Source organism: Calypte anna, chromosome 3 (genome assembly GCF_003957555.1).
Source record: "Calypte anna isolate BGI_N300 chromosome 3, bCalAnn1_v1.p, whole genome shotgun sequence".
Classification (NCBI taxonomy): Eukaryota; Metazoa; Chordata; class Aves; order Apodiformes; family Trochilidae; genus Calypte; species Calypte anna.
Window position 1 is genome coordinate 2270697 of NC_044246.1, and position 15994 is coordinate 2286690.

The 15994-nt window shown below is 47.0% G+C and overlaps 1 protein-coding gene across 1 annotated transcript; it reads right to left on the reverse strand.

Annotated features, from left to right (window-relative positions):
• Window positions 1-1479: 1479 nt before the first annotated feature.
• On the reverse strand, window positions 1480-14663 carry DACT2 (dishevelled binding antagonist of beta catenin 2). The gene is made up of 4 exons (XM_030447743.1): window positions 14186-14663; window positions 8141-8273; window positions 6485-6772; window positions 1480-4025 (listed from the first exon to the last, which is right to left on the reverse strand). The coding sequence occupies exons 1-4, from the start codon at window positions 14414-14416 to the stop codon at window positions 2260-2262; spliced, it is 2418 nt and encodes an 805-aa protein (XP_030303603.1). The 5' UTR covers window positions 14417-14663; the 3' UTR covers window positions 1480-2259.
• Window positions 14664-15994: the final 1331 nt, after the last annotated feature.

The following is a 15994-nucleotide window of genomic DNA, read 5'->3' on the forward strand; positions in this document are numbered from 1 at the left end:
GATGTTTGCGCCGGCTTCGCGCTTTCATCTCAGCTTTGGGCTGGCTCTGGGAGGTGTTATCTGACCTGGCAGAAAGTGTGAGCAGCAGATAGAGCGATACCTCATCTGGCAGAAAACCTGTCAGTACAAAATTAAGTCATTTATTATTATTATTATATATATTTTTTTAATTTGAATTGGCAGCATGAGTTCATCCTGCATCAGCACTTTCATCATGTGGCTGGCACCGTTTCTGAGGGAGCGTTAGCAGCCCTGGAGCAGGATTTTACTGAGCTGTGGGACCACAAACTTCTGATAAAAAGGCAGGGAGCTGCTGGGTGGTGGTTTTCCCCAGCTTTCAGAACCCTCCAGTTTTCTAGTTAGGAATAATTTCCTCCCCCACCAAAAATAAAATGCCCTCAAAAATTCCAACCCAACCAGCGAACTCCACCCCAATAAAGAAAACCCACAGATTAAAGGTTTGTGTGTAACTTTGGACACACTCCCCCACACAAAACCTTTTGTGTAAAGGGGAAAAAGAATCCTTTTGTGGTGCAGAAAGTCAACAAGGCATAAATCACTGGTTTGTTTGTTTTGCTGCTAGACATGCTGAACAAGAAACCACCACCAGACCTGGGAAATTCTCCCCATTAACCCTGCCCGAGTGATTATGGTCCAATACTTTTGGGACCATGAAAAAAAAATGTTAAAAAAGCATATTCCAGTGACTGAAGTGTTGTGTTTTCCTAGCTAGAGTAAGGATGGTGTTATACACTAGCTCAAATTCAATGACTTTATGTAACCTTTGCTTTTCTCTACCTCGTGTTTCCAAAAATGATTTGAAAACAGAGTGGTTTAAAACCATAATGCAGCTTCTGAGGCATAAAAGGCATTTGTTAAAAGTTTGGTCTTTCAAGAATTCTGTTTGCTAATGAATCCCAGGAGTAAACAAGCACTCCTTTCCCCAGTTTCTGCAGAGCTCTTGCCTTTTGTCTGATGAGGTAATGCCTCCATCTCCTAGGCCAGGAATGTATTCAGCACTGACAGAGGGCAGGAGGATAATACCTGCTCTTTGGTAAACACGGGCTGAACTTCAGCTCAGCTTCCAGACTGCAGTGCTCAGAGCAAAGAATTAGGGCTGCTGGGCTGAACACACACACAGAATCACTTCATCAGGACAGCAAGTGGTTCAAAGTTTCACCTCAGATGCATTCAAAAGCACTGGGTTTACTTAAATGTTTTAAATTGAGTGTCTCGGGACAAAACTGCAGCAGTTTAAATGAATCAGTTAAACACCACCCTGCCCAAGTGGTTTTAAATTCAGGCATTTAGAAGCAGGTTTTCTGAAAGGAGCCTGGTGCTGACTGAGCCATTGCAACCTCCTGAAACATAAAAAAAAGATAAAAGCAGAGGGCTGTCTCAGCAGAGCAAGCTCCTGGGCATCCCTGATGCAATGTAATAGCTGAAAATAGACATCAAAGTCAGACAAGGACAATTTTCAGAAGTACATTAAATAGTATTTATTGAGTTTGCAATTTCAGGGGCAAAGCTATAATCTCAGTCCCAGCTATTCACACGCTGGGGCACTCAGCCCTCAGGTTCTTTCCCCCATTCAGCAAACAAACAATAACTTGGAACGTCATAAAGAGGGGGTTGAAATAAAACCCCTGTCCTCTCAGTTTTGCAAACAGCAAACAAGCTGAAGCCTTGTCCTCATTCACAAAGACATTTGTCTTCTTGGTTAAGCATAGTGTGTTTTTACAGAAGAACAGACTTGTCCTCCTGACGTTTGGGAGAAGGTAATAGGATGGTTGACCTGAAAGGAAGCAGAACTATGGCAAGCACTCAGAGCTTTTCCATCCAAGCAGAGATGGATGCTTACTTGCAAAGAATTCCAGACAGGAGGAAGGGATGCTACCAAATATCCAATTGGGAAAAGCCCTTCTAGGGAAGCCTTTGTGTTTGGGATTGATTCTCTAAGTGCATATGGTCAAGAAACCATCAAGAGCCTGCCTGTAAAATGTTATTGCAGAGGTTGTTTCCATTTTCACCATGGTGACCTTTCTGCATAGTAAAAAAAAAAAAAGAAAAAGGCATCACACAATATACACAGCTCCATATTTACAGAGTAAATGGCAAAAGAGAAAATAGATGTGTGTGTCCACAGGATCCAGGGGTTATTCACAGTTCCAAGTCTTTTTCTCTGCACATGGATCCTCTTGTTTTGCACAGGAGAGCCCGAAGGAAGGCTCACTGTAAGGATCAGATGCTTGCTCACCCTTAAACCATGGTCATGACCTTCAGGGAGGCAGGTTGGAACCTCCTGATCTTCTTCTTTAGCGCCTTGGAAGCTTTGATGCGACAGATTTTGGGCACTGGAGGAAGAGGCTTGGAAGAAGCTTGGACAGCCCCGGATTGTCTGACAGAACCTTCAGGCCAGATCAGGTCACTTTCCTCCCCCTCCTCATAGTCCAGGGCCAGGCTGCTGCCATTGCTGCTGCCCTCTGACTCGCTCTCACTGGACTCGCTGTCCCCGAAGCGGTTGGTGGTGAAGTCACTGAGCTCCCCCTCGCTGGTCTCGGCGATGGTGGAGTGGAAGAGGGACGCGCACTCTGCCGAGTACTCCGAGTGCTCCGACTCGCTCCTGGTGTCACTTCCCTGGTGCTGGTTCTTGGGATGAGCCCTGGTGCTGCCAGCACGAGGGACACCACCCCTCCTGCCTGCCTGCCGGGCTGCTCCCAGGACAAAGCTGTTGTTGTTGGAGCTGGTGGGCAGGTGGGGCTTGGCAGAGATCTCCCCTGTGGATTGCCACTTGCGCTGCTTCCTCTTGGTGGCCGTGTCCCCGCGGGGTGCCTGGAGGGAGCAGAGTGTGGTGACAGAGGATCTGTAGAGCTCTGGCCTGGATGGCACAGTGGGCAGCCTGAGCTGCACGGGGAGCAGGCTGGATTCAGAGCAGGACCTGCCCGTCACATCCCCAGAATACGAAGGTCTCTGCACCAGGCTCTTTGCTCCGTGTGGCCTCTGGGGCTGGTTCCACTCGGCAGGCAGCCTGTGGGACCCTCTCACCTTCTCCATGGAAAAGCTTTGCTTCCCGGGCCTCAGCACCTTCTCACTGTTCCTCCTCTTTATCTTCACTGCCTTCGTTTTGGAGCTGGCAAACTTGACCCGGATTTGGTGGGATTCTGCAGGGACAAACTGAGCGTGAACAAACTCCCCCCGTGCCGCCGGGTCATGGCCCCCAGCATGAGGCACTTTGGCACTGCTACACCTCTTGAGGGGCAGCTTGCTGGATGGCACAGCCTGAGCCTTCCAGGAGCTGGGGCTGGAGTCCTCCTGGCAGAGCTGTGAGCTGGATGAGCTGCACTCCAAGCTGCTCTCTGATCCCTCTGCCAGAGGAGAGCCCCTGGCTGCTGACTTGGCAGGGTAACAACTATTCCCAGCTGATGGCTCCAGGGCAGGACCAGAGGGTGGCTGCTCCCCATCCTCCTGCAGCTTGGCACGTTCCCCCTCCAGCACCTCTCTCTGCAGCTTTCCTTCAGCTTGGTGACTTTCCAGAGAGCTGGTTTGTTTTTCCAGCTGGCTATTGCTGCTGTTAATTTTCACCCCCCCAGTGCTGGGGGTTATAATGAGTCTCTGGTGCATGGTGGCTGGCTGGCTCTTTGTTGTAACCCATTCACTGGTCCCTTTGCATCTTGTCAGCTGCAGTAATTTATGGATGTAACCCCCTGGCTTGGCCTCAGGGCTTGGCCTAGTCCTAACCAAGCTGGGAGCCGTGGAACTGTGAATGGGTTTGCTGGGATGAGCCTGGAGATCTGCTTCTGGGGATGTCCCCACCAGGGAGAAAAGGGGACTCTGTAAAGCCACGGCGTGAAGGGGGCTGGGGTAAGGGTACACATCCACCCCGTTCTTGGAGACCAAATCATTCTGGAATTTGGGGTCCACGCTGAGCAAGTGAACATCTCTGGTGTGGCACTGAGGCAACAGGGATTTGGGGTCTGGCTCTTTCTGAAATCTACTGTCTGCTGGGATGAGCCTTTCCAAGTCACCTACACAGTGGATGAGAATAAAGAACCTCATTAAATCACAGACAAGCAGAGTGAAACTCAAAATGCTGTTTTCGGGGCTTTTACTGAAATCAGGAGCATGAGTGAAGAAAATAGTTTCAAAATGGTTCCAGTCCTCCAAGATCATGAAATTACTTCAAGGTAATTTTATTCACCTGAGCATAACAGAGATTACAGTGCTTTTAATGTCAGCAATAAAAGTCATGGCTTTGAAGGAAATGCAAACTGTGCTACTTGGAGGAAATTAAATCTGTGCATATATAAAAATATTCCAGGATGTCACAGACTAACAAGAACCCAACCAGCTAAACAAAAAAGAAGGGATTTTTTTTATTTCTTAGCAGAGATGAAGTGAATCCAATAACAGAAAGCCTGAAGCTGAATGTCATGTAAAATTATCCAGTACAACAGATACTGGTTTTTTGAACACTTTCCCCTCAGGACAGGATGAAGACTTTCTCTGGATATATGACTATAATTCAGAAATACCTCAAATTTCCAGCATTCAGGGCCAGTAGTATTTTTTCCTAAGTAGTTAAAGTTGAATTCCAGCTTTTCTTCCAACCCTTTTATACCTCCTGTCTTGGAAAAACCTATAGTTCTTAACCAGCTGCTTTAAGAAGACTCAAGCAGACACTAGGTTGTAGTGTTCCTTAACCTCTTAAGTGCTGGAAACTGCAGTTTTTTTGTTTTTTTTTTTAAAGTCAACCTTAAGAAACTACAAAAATAGACTAAAAAAACCCTTTACCTTTACAGAGAAAAAAATCTGAGGGCAACTACTGGGCAGATGAGGAGGCTCAGGCCATGAAGATGACATTTATGGCCATCAATGACCTTGAGGACTGCCAAGGTTGCTTTAAATTGCATTTCCTGGTTGCTTCATGCTCCCAGGAAACCAAATCCTTGAATCCAACCCCATATTCCACTTACAAGGATTATTTCTGTCCTGTGTCAGGAAGCTTTCTGAACACTTCAAAACCTGGCATTGTCTGGAGTGTCCTACACCCAAGGCACTTTACAAGCCTCCTGCAGCACAGGTTTATGTGGTGAGTTCTCTGACAATAATATTTTCATAAGGAAAATTATTTAGGAAATTGTTGGCAGTGTGTAGTGGTGCAAAAAAAACCCAGGAAGGTTTTCACAAGAATGCTACATCTGTGGGGTTTCAGCAAACCCTCTGCTTGCCACTGAAAGAAAAACCAACCAGCTTCTACCTGCAGCTACCTGTGGGGAGGAAGAGAAGTTTCTTCCCCTCTCCAAATGCTGCTTTTTTTGAAGTAACTTCTTGCCTCACCTCCTGCAGTGTGGTCAGCTATGTGAGAGTTGGTTTTTCAAGTCAACATCTGCTCCTATCCCACTGCTTCAGTTTCAGACAGGAGGGGAGAGGTTGTAGCCAGGGAGAAGGGAGGTGGTTGTGGAAAAAGGAAAGCTGAGGGAGGTGTGTGGCCTCACTCCTGCACCCCTACTAAACATCAGCTATCTCCTTTCCTCCTACCTCCACACACAAAAAGCCCCTGGGGTCTTAGGAAAATGTTGCAAAGCAGGAAAGTTTCTGATAGAACAAGAAGTCTGAAGATGGAAGCCATGGATCATTAAACAACTCCTCAGCCAGGTGCTGAAAAGCCTTGAGAAGACTTTGTTTTTATGCTTGGATTTCCCATCACTGCTTCAGGTGTGTCTGCAGGGATCAGAACACAAGAGGTGGTCTTTGGGTCTGGTCCAAGCAAGCCCAAGGTGAGCTAGCTCAGGTCAAGAGGAGAATGTGAGAATGACTCCAAGGTGAGCTGGGGTTTGAAATGACATTTCCTATGGCTAAAATGGAGCTGTCCCACCTCTGGCTGGGTCACCAGATGAACTGCACTAACAAAAAGCTGCTCTGAGGCCATGGAAGGACTGAAAATAAGAAGTGAGATGATGTCACTTCACAAATGGGTAAGCAAGAGGTTGTAATGGACTTGTCCCCCTGGTTTAAAGGGGGACATTCATGGTTTATCTCATGACTGAATCCTACAGTCAGTTACCTTTGGTGTCTGTTATGAAAGAGCATAATTTGTGTCCACATTAATCTGAATAAATAGGGCAAGCTTTGTAAAGTATGATCACACTCATCTTGCAATGGACTGAGAAAACAGCCACTAGTTCTGGAGATGTCTCTCCTTAGACTTCTGCAAAATGTTTCTTAGTAAAATGCATCACTTCTGAGTCTGAATTCACCTCATATTTTTCAGACACCCCTGCACCTTCACACAAGGTATTTCAAATACTGCTATTGTTCTGATTTCAAAGAAAAATAGAAAAGTATCTCAGTACTCATTACAATTTTCTCTCAGGCACCTCAATCTTTTTTTCCATTTCTAAATGAGTATATCTTCATTTTTGTCACTGTTTAAAAGCACCCAAGTATCCCTTTTCTGAACTGAGCACCCAGTTGTGCAGTTTACCTGTGGAAACTGGCCTGGGTCTGGCTCTGGCAGGAGTCCCAGCAAGGTCTGTGCAAGCTGCAATCCCACATCCAGTGCTGACACAGGGTCCCTGCTGCTGGAAGCTGGTGGTGTGCACTGTGGTTTCATCTGCAGACTTGGGTCTGTAATCAAACACACTGAGCCTTGCTTTAGGGTGCTGGGAGCCAGGCAGGAGACTGGTGTGGGAGGAGGAGATGGACTCACTGTACACAGAGGTGCAAGAGTTGGAGAGGGAGCAGGAGCCACCATCACTCAGGTCGTAGAAGCCTGCAGAATTCAAATAAACAGATAGATATTTCTTACTACAGTAACTAAAGATGTTGTCTAGAAGAAAAATGCAGAGAATAAAATAAATCTTTGCTCGTTCTGTGCCACAGGCCTGAATTTATGATCATTTATTTGAGTAATTTTAGCAGAGGTGTGCTCTAACTCAACCACCTTTTATTGGGCTTCTGCATATTTATTTCCTTAGGCCCTGAGCCAGCTTGGCACGCAGATGCATGCTCAGTTCTGAGGGTGGGATGGGGTGAAGTGCAGCCCCATCACACCCAGTTCTTCACTGGGGAATGTCTTTGGGGATTATTATGCAAGTGGTGTAAAACAGGGCTGTCTGATGCTGTTGTAACTTGTGTCAGGTGCATACAAGCACAGCTTGGATGGGAAAGGAGAGTGAAATTACTCTTGTGCTCAGAGCTGCCAAGTCTATCAGAGCTGGAATGTCTGAGGGCAGAGCAAGGAGGCTGTCTCCCTTCTCCAGTTCTTGCCATCATTGCCAATTGATTATGGAAGTATTAAAAAAAGGCTCTGCATAAATTGAAGATAAGAATTTTTAGCATTGCACTTGCTCTAAAGCAAACAGAAAAGGAAGGAGTTTCCCTCTGAACCATCTGGATGTGCCTGAGTGCACAACTCCTGAGTGAAAACACTCAGAAAACAGAAACTTTCACTTTTTTATAACCACTCTAAGGATCAGGCTGCAAATCCATATGCTGTAAACACAAAAATTCTTTCCTTGTCTCACTGAAGACCTAAGGCTTTTCAAAATTCTGTTTAGAATGAAGTATTCCCCATAGTCCCAGAGAAGGAAACAGAGAGTGGCTGTACCAGACACCCCAGACCTGGAGGTCTGCAGTGCAGCATCCTCTGCCACGGACCTGAAACTCAAGCTCTTTCTGTCCTTGACAGCTTTAGTCAGCAAACTGTTGGGGTGGTTTTCCCAGTTTCTTTTAGTAAAGCTGTTTTATTTTTATGTAAAGAGACCAAACATTCATTTGTCAAAACACTGCCATGGATGTTGGCTTCCTTCACTTCTACTAAGGACCCTGACCACCTTACCAGTGCACTGGGTGAGGTAATTGATTTAAAAATCTCTGCCATGTGAGGCTAAAAATGTCCACTTTTAAATAAAAAAGTGAAATAATCTAGAATAAATACTGCTTGAGTGAATAAGCATTCTCCAACTACATCATCTTTGCAAGGAAATTCCCCCCAGCCCTGGGAGTGTGCTCTGTGTCAGGTTACTCCCCACTTCAGCTGTGTTTCTGACCACACAACACAGAGTTTTGCTCAGCAGCTGACACCCTGCAGCTCTCCTTGCACAACAGCCCTGGGAATAAATGACCAAATGCACATTACCTGAGCTGGGTCTGCTGTCACTGTCCAGGTATTCACTGGAGGTCTTGCTGACATCCAGTTTCAGCTCACTTATCCGCTGGTCCAGCTGATCCAGGTGGCTTTTCAAGCCCACATCCTGTCTCCTCAAACGAGACTAATTCACAAGTTGAGAGAGGGAGGGAGAAGGAAATGAAGAATAACCACAGTTAGAATCTCAGCAGCAACAGATGAATTCAGACCATCTGGCCAGGACAGATCCTGCTCTCATTAAGTTTTTTTTGCTAAGCTGGGGACTGTTGCAATTGTTTTTCCATAACAAGACTGATGAAATGCACAAATACAGTTTAGATTTACTTCTGCCCAGCTGAACTTGTTCTCAGAACGTTCATACTGAATACACTTTGAGTTTTTTATCACATTTATGGCAGGAACTGTATCTCTAAAGAGGATGGGAATCTCCTAAGGAATTAGCATATTAATATATGCACTGCATTTTGCCACACGCTGCCTCTGAGCAAAGAGATCAATGTTCTGCTTTGCCTTAATGAACTCTCAGGTCCTGCCTGATGAAAGGAAACATCTCCATGTAAAGAAATCTCATTGCCACACAAAGAAAAAGGCAGCACCCTCATTTCTGTACAGCCCTGGGCTTTGCTGACACAAATGATGGTTGAAAGGGTTGCACAAACTGTGACATCTATGCTGCTGAAGTTTGCCTTGTGTGTCTCCTCACTAGGTATTTCCACAGGTTTTCTGAAAGAAGGTGGCATGAAAGTGCCTGCATTTAAAAGAAAGTGTCTCAAGCTTGTGAGGAATGGTTCAGAAATCAGGAACAAGTCCTTTGCCTGCTGCAGTCCCTGGCCAGGCTGACCCCAGGTAACAGCTCCCATAGACAGTGTGACTGAGATCCCTCTTTATGTGTACCTTTCAGTATTAAAAATAAAAGTGGCAGTTCTAGCAGCCCCAAGTATGAAAAAAAAAAAGAAAATCAAGGCCCCTCGAGCTACCTGAAGTATCTGCAAAATTAGATGGAGGTGCAGAGAATCAAAATCATTATGCACACATTTTTTACTCTACTTCTCCCATGTTCAGATTATTCAGCTTTTAATATTTGCATTTTTAGGTTTCTCCACGGCTATAAATACTAAAAGGAAGAGAAGTTAAGATCCTAAGGTAACTGGGAAAATTATTAGAAGCTGGGATTCAAGGAAAGAGGAAAAAAAGAGCTGTCCTGAGTCTGACAACTGTAACAGCCAGTGATGCTGCTGAGAAGAAAGAAAAGGTATTTCTAGCATGCTTTATGGGGGGGCTGGAGAAACATAAAACACAAGAAACAAAGTCCCTTTTTGTTAGTGTCCCACATCTAGAAAGTTTTAAGGAGGTTCATTACTGCTTCCTAGGAAAACCCACAGGGATTTTCCCTCTTCCTGCTTCATATAAATGAGAAGGAAGGGAAGAACTGCATAATAAAGGGGATTTTCTACCCCATGTGAATGATGAATGTATCACCTCTCAACTGTCTTTATTTCCTTCATGGTGAAAAAGCACAAACATGCCATGCCTCCTTCAACCCCACCTATTAAGGAAATCACCAAGTTTTGTTTTCATGGCTGGAATTAATTGCTTAATGATTAATGTTTTGCCAGCCAATCCCTCAGTCTGTGGTTTCTGATTAATGACAGAGAGGCCACAAGGCTCTCAGGTATTCAAAGCTTATTTATTATCCCTCCAGGTTCTGCCTGGGCTTTTACAGCATTTTAACCTACACACATGATTTACATGATCATTTTTAACCCTTTTATGGTGTCTCACACCACTGAGTTTTCATGTTTCCGGCAGACTCTGTTGCAGCTTTGATCTTTCAGTCAATTCCTCCTGCCCTCCAAGAGCTGAAGCATTCCTCAAACCATTTGGACAGGGATGACTTTTCCGGTGTGTTTGCTTGAGGTTGTTATTGCTCTAATAACCAAGCCAAGCAGCACCCAGAACAATAAACCCTAAACACACTCTTTCTCACTTCCCAACATGAATTTTACATGAGACAAAGCCTCTGCAGGTGAAACCATCTGTTTGCTTTGGGCAACACAGCTGTGGAGGCTTCTGTGCTGCACACTGCAGGACCAGGCTTCCCAAATCAACCTGTACTGTCAGTGGCCTACAGGTTTTGGGGAGCCAAATTTGGGATATCATCCTTTTTCAGAAAGAAGAACATTATCTGAAAAGCAGATCCCATTAAGTCAACACAAACTTGCACCCTCAGTCAAGCTCCCCAAAACCCACTGGTCGTACTTGGCTATTCTTCCCAACTATTAATCTCTCCAGTTGAAGGGGAGGTTGGCATTTAGTGGTTGTAGATTAGCACCTGAGAATTTTTATTAAGCCATCTGTGTTTTAGAATGGACAAAAGACACTGGTAATCTGATCTGGTTTTACACATTTCAAATCTATTCATCCTTAGGTCTTTTGTGCAACTGATGGTACAAAGCAGCCAGTTGCAGAGAAATATTCATCTCACCTACCCCGGACCCTTACTCTAGATTGAGGTGAATTCATAGAATCATAGAATCCTAGAAGTGGCTGGGTTGGAAGGGACCTCAGAGATCATCAAGTCCAACCCTTGATCCACTCCCGCTGCAGTTCCCAGCCCATGGCACTCAGTGCCACATCCAGGCTCTTTGGAAAGATCTCCAGACACGGAGAATCCACTACTTCCCTGGGCAGCCCATTCCAATGCCTGATCACCCTCTCCAGAAAGAAATTCTTTCTAATCTCCAACCTAAACCTCCCCTGGCACAACTTGAGACCTTTTGTGCCCTCTTGTCTTGCTGAGAGTTGCCTGGGAAAAGAGCCCAACCCCCCCCGGCTCCAACCTCCTTTCAGGGAGTTGGAGAGAGTGATGAGGTCTCCCCTGAGCCTCCTCTTCTCCAGCCTCAACACCCCCAGCTCTCTCAGCCTCTCCTCAAAGGGTCTGTGCTCGAGTCCCTTCACAGCCTGGTTGCCCTCCTTTGGACCTGCTCCAGGACCTTGATATCCTTCCTAAACTGAGGGGCCTCCTGTAAGTGCCTCTTTCAGGTACCAAAAACTATTTGGTATTTTGTTTTTTGTTTCTATTCAGTTTCAGGCACACTTTCTGGTATTTTCATAACATCATAAACCACCTGAAAGCTTGCAAAACAAAATAACTGGATTCAAATACAAGCAATTTTTAGAAATGTGCTTTTTGAGGAATCAATTGAGCAAATACTGCCTTAGACATTCCTCTCCTTTGAGTGAGAGTATCACAGGTTTTCTTCTTTGTAGTAGCCTGAATTTGCATATCTTCTTTTTCTACTGTGTCACCAAAATATTATTCCCTGGAAAGGTTGGACCAGATGACCCTTGAGATCCCTTCCAACCTGACATTCTGTGATTCTGTGAAGATATAATTTGCTCAAGAGACCAGTTTAGCATCTCTGAGATCACTGACAGCACATGGCATCACTTTACTGCTCCTGTGCTACAGAGAGCTGATCCTGTCTGTACTGAAGTGACTCCAGGTGCCAGAAGAGCCCCTGCCCTCCAAAAACAGCTGCTGGCTGGGGCAAAAAAAGGACATGACTGCAAGAGGAAGCAGAAAGCCTGCAGCCTCCTGCCTAGAGCAGCTTGCTGGAACAGCTGCTGTTGCCTGGCACTGGTACCTGTTGTTGGGGATGAGACTGCAATGCTGGAGTGGCATCCAGAAGTGGCTTCTACAGAACCTGAGGGCTCTGCTCCACCACCTATTCCTGCTAGTGGCACTTGACTCCCTAGGGGTACAGCTCTTCTAGTTATCACCATCAAAGGAGAAGCCTGCCTCAACCCTTCATCTGCCTTCTTTCCACTGCTGAGATGCTCTGAGCCAGCTCCACTGATACAGCTTCCCCATTTGATGCAGCAAGGACCAAACTTTTTATGAATTAAACCATGAGCACGCTAAAGCCCAGGGCTACAACCCTGCTTGAAACTTGGATCAAGACAGACTGCAAGGCAAAGCTCCATTTGCATTGTTAATGAGTTTCTCAATCTGAAAGCTTACAGAGCAGTGATCAAATACTTTTATTGTCCACGGGCCAAGAACAACAAGGATGAAGACATAACACTCCCTGAGCAATGCTGTGCTCTGCGTTTTCCGTTGATCTGAGTTTTAACTTAATTTCCTGTGATCAAGAACAGACTTTTCAAGGCTTTCTTTTGAGTGCAATATGCTGCTCGTGAGTCACTGAGCTGCAGTTTTTAGCCTGTGGTGGCCAAGTTCCTGGGATGTCTGGACAGCTTCTAACAGGACTGTGAAAAGTCTGTTTCCAATTGGGTTTTCTTTGTTGTGAGGTATTGCACCTCTACTCAAATACATCTCTGCAGTTGGCAGGGGAAAAAGCCAATGAAGGGATCAGGTATGCAAGTCTGAAAAGCTTCCAGCAGGCAGGAGTCAATCGGAAGAGCTTTGTATCCTTACTCTAAGCATTTGCACAACTGCATTTTTGCTGGAGTACCTGGATTTTTGTTGTTCTGAGCCATCCCTCTCAAGCTCTCTGAATATTTCCCTCCCAGGCAACCCCAGAAGATACGTTTCTCATAATTGCACTGGCACCTACTGGCGAAATCCATCCCTTTCCTCCTGACTTCTTGATTTCTACGGACAGAAATCCAGGGCCATTTTTTTCCCTTCAATTTGAATAGCTCCTCCTGCATCCTTGGAAAGCCTTGGAAGGTGCCGATAAAGTCCTGCCAAGGTAATCTTCTCTTTTTATAAGTTATTTGAAATATATATATATATATAAATAAATGAATAATTAAAGCAAAACAGCTGACATGAAAAAAGTACAGTCCCCATGGTCAGAGGATGTTTGTTAACCCAGCAGCCCCAGGCAGGCAGTAAATGCCTTTTTTGGTTTAGTTAAGGAAAAAACAAAACAAAACTAAAACTAAACAACAAAAACACAGAAATAAAGTCGAGGCATTAGTGCAAATTATCAATGACAGGTAATCAAGTGGCTGGCAGTCCAGCAGCCCCACTTGTCCTGCATTTTTTGCTTCACAACCATGTGGTGGTTGGGTTTCCCTGAAGGTTAAAGCCAATTTTATTCCGAGACACTGCCTGAGAAAGCTGCCCAGGGCCACGCTGTGTTCACACCTGACTGATAACTGATGGCCCAGCCTTACACCAGCACGGGAATTAAGTCTGAGTTTACTCAAGTGTGTAATTGCCCAGACTAGAGATTAAAGCCCTTTACCCTTTGACGGTTGCCTCACCTATGCAACACCATTTCAGTCCCAATTCCTAGTTCAAACAACACACTAAAAAAAAGCCCCAAACCCCAACCTGGTACAAGAGTAACATTTCCAACACCATGCCTAGCATTCAGTTATCCTTCCCCTTTTGATCACAAAATCCGTGGCAAGGACAAAGTACCTCGGGACTACCAAACCCTTCTTAGAGGACCCAATTCCCACCGGGGCACCCACCCCAACCCCTGAGCTCTTCTTTCTGCCGCCCTCTCCCCGTCTCTCTGTTTCACCTCCTACTCAAGCAGCCGCTGCCATTTAAGAGCCGAGCGCTGGCAGGCGCGATAACGCATTACTCGTTCATCATCTTTTTTTTCTCCTTCTTCTTTTTCTCCTCCTCGGCCACGATGAATAAATAACAAACTTCTCCCCTCAGCCTCCTCCTGGCACTCAGCCCTCATACCCACACTGCGCCTTTTCGGGTCTCTCAGGTGAGCGCTGCCTGAGACGCCATCGAGCGATCCCCCCCCTCACCTCACCCCTCACACCCCCCCAGGCTCCGCCGCTTCCTCTCAGCCCTCAAACACCCCGGCTCCATCGCTACAAACGCCGCCGTCCGCCCCGGGATCCCCCGACCCAAACGCCGCCGGGCTCCCCCGTTCTCCCCATCCCGCGGAGAGATGGAGGAAACAGGGAAGGAGCCGCAGCCGCAGCGCCTTCCCTGCTCCCCGCGCCGGAGGGAAGCGGGTGTCGGGCATCACCTCAGCACCCCCGGAGGTGGAAAGAAGCCGCAGGGAGAGCGGGACGCCCCGTCCCGTCCCTTACCAGCTGCTCCTTGAGGGCGGTGAGGGTGGCTTCCAGCCGGTGTTCCTTGCTATGGGGCTGCTCTCCTCCGCATTCCGCCGGTCGCTGCGGCATGGCCAGGGCGGCCCTCACCAGCTCCCGCTGCTTCTCCCGCAGCACCTGGAGCTCCTGCAGACCGGCCAGGGCAGCCTGCAGCCTCTCGCCCACCCGCCCGCGATCCCAGCCGCCCGCCCGAGGGGCTCCCAGCAGCATTGTCAAAGCAGGGCCGCCGTCACACCGGCCATGGCAGGGGGGAGGCGGCGGAGAAGCGGCGGGGCTGCTCCCACCCCGGGCCGTGCCCGCCCTGAGGAGCTCCCTGCTCGCCTCCGCGGCTGCCGGCGGAGCGAGTGAAGCGGGACAGAGGCTGCTGCTGCGGTTTTGGGAAGAGAGGTGGAGTCGGGGAGTGGGAGAGAGAAAGAGGGGAGGGAAGAGGGCTGCGGTTCTGGGGCCACCTCTCGGGGTGGATCGGAGCGGAGAGCGGGCAGTGCCCCTGAGCTTCCCCCGCCCAGCGCGGAGGCGGCTCCTGCCCCGGCGGAGAGGGAGGACTCGAGGAGATTCCTTTCCTTTTCCTTTTCCTTTTCCTTTTCCTTTTCCTTTTCCTTTTCCTTTTCCTTTTCCTTTTCCTTTTCCTTTTCCTTTTCCTTTTCCTTTTCCTTTTCCTTTTCCTTTTCCTTTTCCTTTTCCTTTCCTTCCTTTCTTTCCTTTCTTTCCTTTCTTTCCTTTCTTTCCTTTCTTTCCTTTCTTTCCTTTCTTTCCCTTTCTTTCCCTTTCTTTCCCCTTTCTTTCCCCTTTCTTCCTTCCCTTCTTCCCTTCCTTATCCCCAGGGTACAGAGCTGTGGGGATGCTTAGGAGGCAGGACCCGGGCTGGATGTCAGATGCTGCAGTGAGAGCTGTCAGGTATCACGTTTCCCTCCCCAAAACTCTGGTACAGAATTGTTGGCTGTCACTTTGGAAGTCACTTTGTGTTGTGAGGCCAAGGTGCTTCTCGGCCTCCTCCCCACCCAAAAAAGAAAAAAATCAATTGAAAGGCTCAGAATTTGCTTTAAATGGGACCTGAAAACACGGTTGGTCATAGAAATCCTAGGCTGTGGTGCTTCTGTTGCCAAGAAATGGCAGTATTTAAAGCTCCCAAGCCAGGAGATAGTTGGTTAGCAGGCAGCACATGTGGTCTGCAGTGATGCAGAGGGGAAAAAGCAGCCCTGATGTCAAGGGTCTGATAAACACCATGGAGACCATGCTACAGGAGACTCATTTTCTGCTGCCTACACTGAAATACCATTTGGATCACTGTGTGCTGTGCTCAGCAGATGGAAATGAATTTCAGGAAGGGCTTTCCATGAAGCAGTGAGCTCACACACAACCTCTCTGTGCTTCTCTTCTGGTCACCCAGTGCTGTAGCTTTAGGAGTTGGTGTATTTTAATTTGAATGTCACTTTGTGCTGGGATACATGAACTGGGTGAAATAGCCTACTTCAAGGAGCCACCTTTTTCACCATCATGAGTGGGTGTCTGTTTGCAGCAGGAGGCAGCAGTCAGCCTGGCATTCCCTGTAGCAGTCCCTAGCTGTGGAGATGTCAGAAGTGCTGGAGCAAGGTCAGACCCTGCTAGGAGGGAAAGGAAGGGCAAATGATTCATGTGTTTGTTCCCTGAGTCCCATGCCTTACATTATTTAATAGTCTCAGTAGCACCAAGTTTTGCTTCCACCGTGTCACTTTGATCAGTTTCCACGAAGCTTGAAGATTTCAGAACAATTTTTACCCTGCAAAGTTGAACTATGTCAGAAAATGCCCA